General features: G+C 42.5%; 1 protein-coding gene across 1 annotated transcript in view; it reads left to right on the top strand.

The window, feature by feature from the left end:
• tmtc2b (transmembrane O-mannosyltransferase targeting cadherins 2b) overlaps positions 1-12,274 on the top strand; it is a 92,435-nt gene that overhangs the window by 63,929 nt on the left and 16,232 nt on the right. The window contains exons 4-8 of the mRNA XM_020103643.2: positions 182-296; positions 696-781; positions 2,627-2,811; positions 3,889-3,967; positions 7,390-7,511. Of these exons, the coding sequence (XP_019959202.2) occupies positions 182-296; positions 696-781; positions 2,627-2,811; positions 3,889-3,967; positions 7,390-7,511 (587 nt within the window). The remainder of the gene's footprint in view (positions 1-181; positions 297-695; positions 782-2,626; positions 2,812-3,888; positions 3,968-7,389; positions 7,512-12,274) is intronic.

Here is a 12,274-nt window from a genome sequence, read left to right on the forward strand (position 1 = left end):
CAGAGGTTAAAAACACTTATCCCACCACAGTGTGAAGCTGTGAATAACAGAAAAATGATTACTTTGCCACAGAAACATTGTCCGCTGCTTTAAGAGCTTTTTGAGATCCTGAAAGACAAGTTATTCAAGAAGGTTTTCCTTTTATTCTGTTTGATTAACTTTTGCTTTTGTAACCTGTCAGCATGGGGCAACCTTGGAAACGTCCTGAAGAGCCAGGGCGAGATGGAGGAGGCTGAGCAGGCGTACAGAAATGCCCTGTATTACCGCAGCAACATGGCTGACATGCTGTATAACCTGTGAGTTTATTACTTATTATTCTTTTAAGTGCCATTTTAATCACTTGAAAAGTAAATTGCATGAACAAATGGTGTCTTCTTACTCGCGTGTGTCCATCGATCAGAGCCGTTCCCTCAGGGGGAGTGTCTTGTATTCCCCAGAGTGCCGTCTGCCTGACAGGATATTTAATGATGCTGGTTTAGCCCGAGGGGAAAATGCAAAACATCCACATCCAATACTCACACTGCTCAAATGTCTGTGGTTTCCTCAGATCAAATAAATAACTGGACCTCCTTTATCAGCTGCTTGTGTTCATGCATAACACTAACAGAGGCTTATAACTGGAAACATCTCCACTTTTTGAGTTGTTTAAGCTCTAAACATCCGCCGCCGTCGCTTCTCCTCTTTGTCTGTTCCAGCGGTTTGCTGCTGCAGGAGAGCAACAAGTTCGCGGAGGCTCTCCACTACTATAAGCTGGCCATTGGGAGCCGGCCAACCCTGGCTTGTAAGTACAGCTCCTCTTTTTTTTTTATTGACAATCTCCAGCTCTTGTGGTTGTGGCTGTGATGTGTCCAGGCAACAGTGAGCACAGGCTGTGGTTATGCAAAGGGAGAGGAATAGGTGGCAAAGGGCAGTGGGTATACGGCTGAATTAAACATTCAACACGGCTGTCAGACGGCCTCTCAAAGCCAAGTCATGTCAACAGATCGAGTCACTGCATTATGTCATTTATTATGAATCCAGGCCGTGGCACTCTCTTTTCTTTGAATCCCTCCCTCCGTCCTAATGTTCTGCTTCTCTTATTTAGTCTGTGCTTCAATTTTTCCATTTTCCCCAGAATTATATTTTTTCGCTCATTGTCGTCTTCCTTCCCTGATTAGAATGAATAGCTGCGTATCTTACCTGATCATGCAGGAAATTAGCTCCCCATTGTTCCAGGCATTAGTCAATGACAGATAAACAGAGAACCTTAAACGTCTCTTCCCTTTTTATTCCTGGCATTAATTATAGACCTAATCAAGATCATGGTTAGACTCGAAAATCTCCATTCGGCATGCAATTATCCAATCTGTTCTTACCCGATAACAAGGTTAATTAATTACCCCGAGCAGCAGACATGTTAAAGGCAGAATGAGAATGTGACAGTTAAGGGTTTTTCCTCAAGGTTACACCATTACTCACTGCCTCGTTCGGAGCTAACTAGTGCAAACTGTAGCATGTTGTATAGATATCCTGCTTTGTGATAAAACTCTATTGATGTCTGGCACTTTTTTGGCAGAAAATCACTTTTGAAGACCACTGAAATCGGAAATAAAAACCTGCTTTTTTCTGTCTGTGTTATTTTGTCCTCCGTCATGCTGATGCGTGCAATGGGAAACAAACATCTAGATATTGACAATTGAGAGCAGCACCACGTGGGACAGATAAGACTGAGGTGTGAGGATGTGGAGAAAAATAATTTTAAGCTTCTGAGATAACGAATCCCACAAACAGAGGGAGAAGGAAAGTTCTTTGTATAGAAAAAGGCTGTTTGATTCTCAGTCACAGCCTTTAGCTTGATTTTATGTCAACAGCCGATAGGAAGACAAGACTTCCAGATTGATCTGCGGTATCGAGTTAATTTATTCCAACAGCCAGTCTCGATCAGGAGTTGTTTACAGGGGCGGGTCCACGGGGACTAATTACACTCCGACTGCATATCGATCATTGGATGTTGTCATTGACCGCTCAAGAAAAAAGTTTAACCAGCGTCCAAAGTGTCCCACAGGGTGCACGCAAAGGTCAGACATACAGTTCAGTGAGCATGGAAAAGACTAACAGTGGGTCATTGTTCCAGCCTGAAGGTGTATTTCTAAAAGAGACGGTCATTACTCACCTTTTCAGCACCGTTCATTTGTGGCTTCAGGTCAGGGAGAAACTTAGTGTGTGTCAATGGAACAGACCATTTAGGGAAGGACGTTACACACATGCAATACATTTGACTTCATGCTTCTTCACAATATCATCAATCAAGGTCTTTAGTAATCGTTTTGATTGTGACGCCCCTGGTGGCCAAAGTTACATATTGTACGTTTAAATATTAGTTAAATCAACAAACACATATGTTGCACATACGGAGGAGTCTGGGCTTGAGGAGTAAGATGTGTTAGCGTAAACATATTAACAACGTAAAAAACAGTGAGAAGTGTCAGATGATCCGAAGTTTTACTGCAGAATGCTTCAACCACACAGTCGTGAATGGGCCATCGACTGAAGCATGAATGAAACGTGTGACACTAACTGTCCGATTCAAGCAGGACTTCAGTTCTTTGCCTGACCTAAACCTTTTTTATTTTTTCTGCCAAATCAGCGGCCTACTTGAACACGGGCATCATCCTGATGAACCAGGGTCGTCTGGATGAAGCCAAGCGCACCTTCCTGACCTGCGCTGATATCCCGGATGAGAACCTGAAGGACCCCCACGCCCACAAGAGCTCGGTCACCAGCTGCTTGTACAACCTGGGCAAGCTGCTGCACGAGCAGGGACATCAGGAGGTGACGACCCACACTGCAGACGATCATTAGACATACACGTGTGCTTTAAAATTTATTTTGCATGCTGGGAATTTAATTTGCAGAAGTGAACGGTAGTGTTGAAGGCACTGTTTTAATTTAATGCATCAGAAAGCAAAAAATATCATGCGGAGCTGCACTCATTTCAGAATGTGAGGTTACGGTTATTTCCTCATTGTTCCTCATCAAGCTGGTAAATGTGATAAGAAGTCCATAATACAGAATATAAACAGTAACATGCAGATCACGTGTTTTTTACTGCAGGTCACATAATAAATGTATTTTTAGTTTAGTCTAACAAACACTACTGCTGCTACCTTAGAAACAAATCAGCGCTGAGTTACATGTTGTAAAAAAACATATAGTGTAGAGATAAAGTGCAGCGTTTGCCTGAGGAGCCTTTAGGGGACACTGAGAAAATGCTGGGTTTTAGAACATGTTTTAAAAATTGCTGGTGTCAGAGGGGACCCTGTGTTTTTGTGCAGATAATCGTCAGGCTGTTTCCAACAAATTCACTCTCCTCTTGTGCCCCTAAAGACCCACAGCGCTGGCTGAATAATAACTGGTTTTCCAATGCTGCACATTTCTATTATTCACCAGCAGCAACGCTGCTGATTCAATCAGGAATGCGACAGTAGAGCTGCAGATTGAGTAAAGGACCTTTCTGCATAGTTGGCCGGCTGGAGAACGAGAGCAGCTCCAGTTTCTCCAACCTCAACATTTGTTTAAGCAGTAAAGTGGTTAATGCTCCTTCCATTAAAAGTCTGAGGGACCCTGAGGTGGCTGGACCGTCACACTGTATACGTACATACCAGAGTCAGCATGTGACGCAGCTCCGGTCGTCCTAACAGCCGTGACACTGAGGATAGACCCTCTCTGCTTTGCTCTGTACGAACCAGCCTACCGACGACCCCCGATTCCACGCTGTGCATTCACAGTGTCAGAGCGGCAGCTGCAGGGGGAGGGATGACTGCTTACCCCAGCGCCACTTTCTCTGGGGGTCTCTAATGCAAACAACACCCCCCCACCCTCCTCTTTTTGTATTTGTTTCATTCACAGGAGGCCGTCTCCGTGTTTAAAGAAGCACTACAGAAAATGCCAAGACAATTTGCACCACAGAGCCTCTACAACATGATGGGTAAGAGCTGCTTTAGTCTCAGGACCACACTCATAAAACGCACGTTTTTATTTTAGTGTGCAAGTAAAAACAGACGGGAGAACTGAGGGTAAAGAGTCGAGTTTGGAGTTTCTTTTTTAAGAGAAAGTGTCTGTTATACATCATACAATTTTGTTTCACTTTGTTGTTCTGAGCCTGTCTTTCATCGTAAGAGAACCAAACTTCAAGAACACTAAGAATTGCTGATTGCTGTTTTTCACATGTAACTTTGACTTTGGGATAACTCAGGGGTTGCTAAGCTCCACTCTGGAACACATCCAAAGAACAGGGAAACAAAATATGAGATTTAAGAAAAAAGTCATAGTTCAAGAATAAACCCGTACTTTTATGCTCCGTGTCATTTTTACAGGGGGAATATCAGAAGATCCTGCGTTAAAATGCTGAATATAGAGTATCCGGTTAAAGTGTACTTTAGTAAAATATAGAATATAGAAGAAAAAAGTTTATCTTTTGGCTCATCGGCTCCTCATTATCTTAAGTATTAGGACTTTGAAAAGATAATGTAAGAAACTGAGTCTCTTCTGAAGAAAGATGGTGAGTAAAGTTCGTCCTCGGTTATTAAATATGTCGATGAAAACTAAGTCAGAATCACTGAAGGCTTCATGTAGTCCACAGATTAGTTTAAGCCTCGGCTAAAGTATGGTGTTAGAATCATAAAGGAATATCGGCTGTGACTCAGGAGGTAGAGCGGGGCGTCCACTAACCAGAAGGAATGTGAGTCAAACCCAGCTCGTGCCCAAGGACACATCAGCAAGACTGAATCCCCAAATTGCCCCTGACGGCTGTGCCAGTTGTGTATCAGTGTGTGAATGGGTGAATGGGAAAATACTCTGAGTGGTCAGTAAGACTAGAAATCTCTACACTTCATTTACCACCTGAAGAAAATAGATCATCAAAATAAAAGTGTCAAATCTGTGTCAAAAACATCAGTTTGTATCAGTCCTTGTTTTAGATGTGATTTGAGTCCATGCAGTAAAACAGTGTTTTTACTGAACGGTAGTAAGATTTACATTATTATCTTACACTGGGATAATTTGCTTTGTTGGATAACAGCTGTGGAACAGCTGCTGCAGGCTCATTATTGCTGCTCTCTCTTTGCTGTTTCACTTTCTCTCTCTGTCTCTCTCTCTCTGTCTCACTCCTGCCTTCTCTCTGTCTCTTTCATGCACGTGCAGCTACTTCAACACACTCGCACTTTAAAACCTGGCTCGTCCCTAACCTAGACTTGTTAGTGCCACGGTTTCTCTTATGCGTCGGGAAAATGCAGTTTGACAGAGCTACTGAGATTATGTCAGAAGTCTTGATGAAAGCTCCAGTCACCGTTAAGGAGCAGCGCTACGACTGTAATGGAGGCGCTGAGCCAGAGATCTGTGATTTCTGCAGCTTAGCGTCGTTTCCTCACCGAACTGATTTGCACATTTGGCACACCTGCTCGTATCTATTTCCTTCCAGTTTCACCCGCCGCGCTGCGCTCATGCTGCTCGTCAGACGCCACGGAGCAGGAGCTTTCATCGGAGGCAGACCTAGGTGGTAATCTGCACCCAGCTGGTGCGGCTCCAACACTCTCTGTTGGGCCGAGGAATGTTCCCCTCAGAGGAGCCTGGTTTTCAGCTCCTTGGATTAGATGTCACTTCTAATTGCATGTTGATGTTTGTGCTAATCTCATGCAGAGGTCCGCTGCCAGAAGGGCCAGACCAGTATTTTAAAACCCGTCAACAAAAGCACAGGTCACGTCAAAACAGATCTGTGTCTGCGTATAATAATGTTAAATATATAATATCTAACAATTCTCCATTAAAATGTCTAAGAACAACTAGACCTATGTTATATATGTTGCTGACTTGTGTACCTAGATTATGTATTTATTCAAGGTAATGGGACATTTCATTTTTTGCATCATATCCTCGTCACCTGTGGCTAGCCTGCTTCACGTGGTCATCAAACTTTTTTATTTAGAGACCCCTTGTGGCTGAAGTTAATTGCAAAATTCCTCTCATCCTCTCTAGAATCTTGTTAATTAATCCAAAACCTATTAGCCATAATCTCTACTAATTGAAAAAGTTGAGACAGTTTCGTGATTTGCGATTTTAGAGATTTCCACCTCTTGAATATAAAACATACGCCATGCTGATGTATATCGTCTTGAAAATATATCATTGTGTATTATGTTACGCATGTTAAATAAAAGGAAGTGACATCTTAAATTTTATGTCTTTTACATGCCCACGGAATGTTTCAAGAGCTATAAAGATTAAAAGATAGATATAAAGATCGCAAGTGTTTTCAGATTAAAACGTCGCCCTACTTCTAATTGGGTGTGTGTCACCTGCTGCTTATCACGGTTTCTTATCAGGACAGCGATTAGTCCTAATGCTGCTGGAATTAAAGTTTTAGTCGGTTCTTGTCTAAACAACCTGTCTGGACATTTTGGTCGTTCATGTGTCAATAGAAATGTTTAACACCTGGGGTTCGTTCACTTTCTTCCATTTAATCTGTTTGAATGTTGATTTTAACCATGTTGTGTTCAATTACCAGCCAATGTTGTCAAATTCTTTCAATAATGTAAGTGTTATTGGACGGCTATGAAAGAGAGGTCATTGTTGTTTCAGGTGTTAGCAGGCGGAGGGTCAGATGTTGCAGTGGGGGAGGTATCGGGTGATGTCTGACAGACGCCGGGGAGCGAGAGGGAAACGTTAGAGACTCACTCCTGCAGTTCTTTAAAATACCCACTGAATCCCTATTTCAGCTTCTTTTAAGAACTTAACTGAATTATTTTCAGATTTAAAGAATCAAACATGTTCAAGGTTTCTTTTTGTGAGAGACCCTGAAAGTCTTCCATTAATAATTTCAGCCGTTTTATATTTAAACTCGGTTTAACTTTATCAACCTCTTAGTTTTTTTATATTTGTACACATCGTACAATAATTACAATGAACTGCATAAGCGGTATAAACAGAGTCTAAACTGTCTTTACTGTATATAGTGACTGAAAAGAGCTTTTATGTTGCATTGTTGCACCGTTTAACAGTTTAACAATAGAGTTTCAAACCCTTTTTGTGAGTGAACTTCCCTCTCAGGTCATATTTAGTGTCTTGTATTGTAAAAAAAAAAACGTTGTAAAAAGTCTGGGAGTGACTTTGATTGTGGCCCGAACATATCTGCATTATTTTATGATGCAGTTAAACTAAAGACTTTAGAAATAATAGATGATCATTTATATGTTGAAATGGGACAAACGACGGGAGGTTTGTGTTGAGTTGTCTATCAGACTGGAATGAGCTCTGACCTGTTGAGACTTGTGAGCTGAACAACGGGAAGACGTGTGATGTGTTAACCTCTGACACTTTGACCTCTGACCCCGACCCTCGCTGTGCTCTTCACAGGAGAGGCCTACATGAGACTGAACAAACTGCCTGAAGCCGAACACTGGTACACAGAGTCGCTGCGAGCCAAGCCCGACCACATCCCTGCACACCTCACCTACGGCAAACTGCTGGCTGTCACGGTAAGAATTTTAGATTGGAATATAGAATAGAATAGAATATGACTTTACTGTCTACCAAAGAGGAAAATTGTCTTTAGCTCCCCCATAAACAACATGGAGACTGATAATGACATAAACAAGCAACAACATAAAACAACAGTTAGTAAAACCTAAAAGTTAAAGAGAACCAAGAGACAGAACACAGCTGTTGTTGGCTGTACTGAAGCTACAATGGCTAATGTTAGCTAACTCCTCAGCAACTCTTTGGGCTGCACAGACCTCGTTGACGGTGGACTTGATGATCTGCATCACAAGCTTGTCCCGCTCACCAAAGGTTAACCACCCCTCAGGTTTTAACATGTTTACCATTGCTGTGGGTTTGAAGCTGGATGTTTATTTCTCTTAGCTTGCCGCCTCCATTATCTCTTTGAAAAGCCGTTTGTCAACCAAGAATGAATCCTGAAAGAGGTCGGCCCGAGTCGGCTGCTTGGGGTTGAGATTTGTCGGCCACGTTTGAAGCATATGAATGGGACAGCCTCGTCCTGCTGCTGTGATGCAATCTGTCTTAAAATGCAGCCTCTGAAGGGTGCAGCCTCTGAAGGGTGCAGCCTCTGAAGGGTGCAGCCTCTGAAGGGTGCAGCCTCTGAAGGGTGCAGCCTCTGAAGGGTGCAGCCTCTGAAGGGTGCAGCCTCTGAAGGGTGCAGCCTCTGAAGGGTGCAGCCTCTGAAGGGTGCAGCCTCTGAACCGAGACACAACTCATGAGTCAGTTCACTCACTCGTAGCCTCAGTTCAACAAAAGTTGCGCAGACAAACCGGCATTAGCTTCATCTGTGCCTCACTCAACAGTAGGTGTCGAGGCAGGTTGAATGTTAATCAATCACGCTGATGAACGAACCGATGACACTCATCGTCTAACTTTTCTCTTCCCTGAGCCAGCTTTCATTCCACCTGTCTTCTTTTCATTCTTTTCACTCTCTCCGTTTATTGCTCTCCCTTTCATCCACCCAGGATTCTCATCAGTTCTCTCCAGCTCTTTACTGACGGTCGTAATGTTCTCCTGAAGACTCTACAGTTAATCAATAGTGTGTGGGTGAAAGAGTGAGAGAGCAGCTGGAAGAGAGCGACAATGAGAGGAACTGTCATGTTGAGTTTCTGAAGATGTTTGTCTGTCTGTGTGAAGACGTGTCATCACAGGGCAGGATAGAGTGCAATAGATTAGGTTTCATTATTTTTCTAAGATTAATTACAGACAACATTTACTTTAATGTAATATTCATGTGTGTCGGAGAAACAAAGTTCAATAAAAATATATAAAAATTAAAAAAAATATTTTACACTAAATATATCATGAAATCTAGAGCAATATGTCATAAAATAAAATGTAGTAATAGAACAGTACAGTACAGCAGAATGGTATATTATTATGATTCATAGCCTCTTAGTACAACTAATATAGTGTGTATATATATATATATTTGTGTGTGTGTGTGTGCTTTGGAGTTTTCCCTGATTACATTTATAAGATTACATTTTTTTCCATTACTAAAAAATCGAAATGCTGCAACCCTGTAATTGTAATTGTAATGCTGTCCCGATTAAAAGTTTAAAAGTTATATAATCTATAGTATATGTAATTGTTGTGAAACAAATTTAAATCTGTCCTGGTTAACACGTCTGCAGAGATAAAATCAGAGTCACACAGCTGCCCTGTGTTTCAGCAACCAATAGAAAGGTCGCCTCCGCTGATTGGGCAAAACCGTTTCAGAGTCACTGAGTTTACGAGGAGATGTCGGTCATGTGGCCGAGTCTTATACAGTCTTCCGTTATAGATAGCAGCTAGAAAGGCGTGTGTGTAAGAGAGCTGAGCGAGAAAACAACTGAGGGAAGTAAACAAATTAGAGGAAGAGTAGCTCAGAAGGTCAGAAGAAGGGTGGAGGCCTCGTCTTCAGCCGACGTCCCCGTCTCCCACAGTCTGGTCTCTAGTAAGGATGTGAATGTGTTGAAAAACCTGGAGCGCTGGTGTTTGAATTTCCACACAGATTGAAACTCTTCCTGGCTCTGGCCCATTTCATTTCCCTTCTGGAAACAGTCTTTTTCAACTTCCTTTCATTTGTACTCGCTCCAAATTTATAAATTTGTGTGTATCGCCACTGATTCGTGTGGAAGAATTTACTGGCACATCATTTAGTTAAACTTATTTAGTTAATTTATACTTTTCCAACATGTTTTAACACTTTTAGTTTGACATTTGGAATTTCTTGCCAAAAATTTGATGATAATTTTGACGTTCGTATTTGTCTGGTAAATATGAAGCTACTGCATGGAGCTGGTTAACTTAGCATCGTGCATTGTCTAAAAACAGCTAGCTTCACATTGTCTATAACAAATCCACTCACCAGCATCTCAACTTCTCAATACTTAACATGTTAAGTTTCATTAGTGTAATCCAAAAACAAAGTGTAGCTGAACAGAGCAAAGCTAAATTTTCTTCCCCACTTTCCAGCCTTTTCAGGCTTTGTGCTTTCTGGCAGTATCATACTAACATAATACTATAATAATACCATCATATAATAATATAATACAATAATGTAATAGCATAATCATAGTAAAATATCAGTGAAGTGGATCTTTGTGTGTCTAAATTAAATTGAGCTCCTGCACCACAGGATTGATTTTCCCATCTGTGCTCAGCACTGACTGATGGTCAGCTTAAATTACCGTTGAGCTGACAACACGGATAAATGTCGTTCGTTAAGTTGACATGAATTCCTTTCTGACAAGATCCACATCAAAAAACCATCAGAAACCAAACGCCGCCAGTTTGAAACAGTGCAGGGAAACGACACGGTCCTCTGGAGGAGAGCGTTGAGAGTCAGGGAAGTGGACGCAGGGAAGAATTCATTCGGCCGTGAAGAGAAAGCCATTTTATTCAAGAAGGTGTTATCGATTTTGGAGGAAAGGAGAGTTCAAACCTGAGGGGACGACTCTCTGAGGATCTCTGACTATGATGGATGGTAGAGGTGTGTCGAGCTCCGGTGATCCTGGGTGCAAATAACACAACCAGAGAAGTTGTTTAGACAGATATACAGTCAGTTCAGCCATGAAAAAACTTTTTTAAAGGACTTTTCTTTGTTTTGTTGTGAAGTTTTTACCCATTAATCCCAGTCAGGGTGATATTTATGCTTCTCTGTTGTGTCCCCTGTGCCTGATGACCACAGCATTTAAACATGATCAAAACCAGCGCAGGAAGTAGACCTGCCCTTCAGCCCCAACCTCTGTCATCCCCTACCTCCACACTCCCTGTGGCACAACTGTGAGTGATGAAGACGCTTCAGATACTGTCAGGGGGCTGTGTGAGGTTCAGATCCCTGCGGGGGAGGGGAAGAGGCTGCGAGATAAGGCTCGACAGTGGGGTCAGGGAGGGGTGAGAGGACGCTGGTGGAGCTGCGCTGGTTTTGCTGAGGAGCAGAGAGCGAAGAGTTGCTGTGATTTGTGGATGAGGGGGAAAGTTAATCATACAGATCAGTATCACGCCCCCTGCTGAGCTGACCCCACCACACCTCTGCTGACACCGTGGGGATGCAGGATGTGTTCCAGGCTCGGAGATGGACACGCTCGCTGTGATGCTCGCAGCGTTGGATTCGGTCATCCACTTGTCATTTCCTCAGCTAATAGGATGCAGGCTTGGATCATAATAACCTCGGCACCCACAGAGCCAGTTCTACATCTGCACTTTATCTGACGTGATCAGGAGATTTGAGGTGGGAGACATGCACCAGTAAGCTCAGCATGTGTGTGACAAAAGGGAGGATATTGTATCCACACAGTGATGTGACTTGAATGAGTGGATGTGGTTATTAGACAGTAAAAAGATGGTGTTAAACACTTTTTGTCCCACACACACACCGCTTTTAAGCTCGTGGTCTTGAGGTGTTTTAAATTCTGTCGCGGAACCTGAGCTTCTTTGTCTTTGTCGGTTCAGCTGAACGTCTTCCATCGGCTCTCACATCACACACATGCAGGTTATTATTTTGAGCCAGTTTCACTTTAGAAACTTTATTTACATTCCTAGTTGTCATACCATCAGTAAGAGAAGCATTTCCATCTTGAAGGAGTGAAGTTAGTTAGAGACTCTAAACTGATCGTCAGTGTGAATGTTTGTCTCTTTCTGTTCCCTCCAAGGATAAACAGTATAGATTGATTGATTTCCATCCTGAAAGTGTGTGAGTAAGATCTAGTTTGTCATCCTGATCCATCCACCACAGAACAGGTGGAGGCTAACACGCCAAACTAAAATGGTGAACATGGTCAACATTTACCTGCCAAACGTCTGCATGTTGACATTCACCTCCGAGCACAACGTAAATCAGAGAGCACTTCATCACATCAAGTTATGCAGCCTTAAGCCTCAAGCTATGACCTGAATTTATCTTCCATCCACGTCTTTAAGACCAAACCAAGCTGAATCCAACGGTTGCTGCCAAATTCAAGGCCTATAACCGGCATCTTGATATTTTCATCTTTTCATTACCGACTGTGAACTTGCCAGGCATGTGCAAAACATTGGCCACCCGCCCTCTTCCACAGGGCAATACGTATCTTATTGCAACACGTGTGCATGCAGAAGAACAATTGAGTGTTGGGAGGACGGCCCGCTAATAAATGTAGTAGAAAGGTGGGAAAAAACTGAAATGTGTGCAACATGACTGGAGAAAAGAGAGAAGAAGGACTTACAGGTTCAGAGAGAGACAGAAAGAAACTTTAGGTCGTGTTGAGCCAAAACT

Source organism: Paralichthys olivaceus, chromosome 7 (assembly GCF_024713975.1).
Source record: "Paralichthys olivaceus isolate ysfri-2021 chromosome 7, ASM2471397v2, whole genome shotgun sequence".
NCBI classification, from domain to species: domain Eukaryota; kingdom Metazoa; phylum Chordata; class Actinopteri; order Pleuronectiformes; family Paralichthyidae; genus Paralichthys; species Paralichthys olivaceus.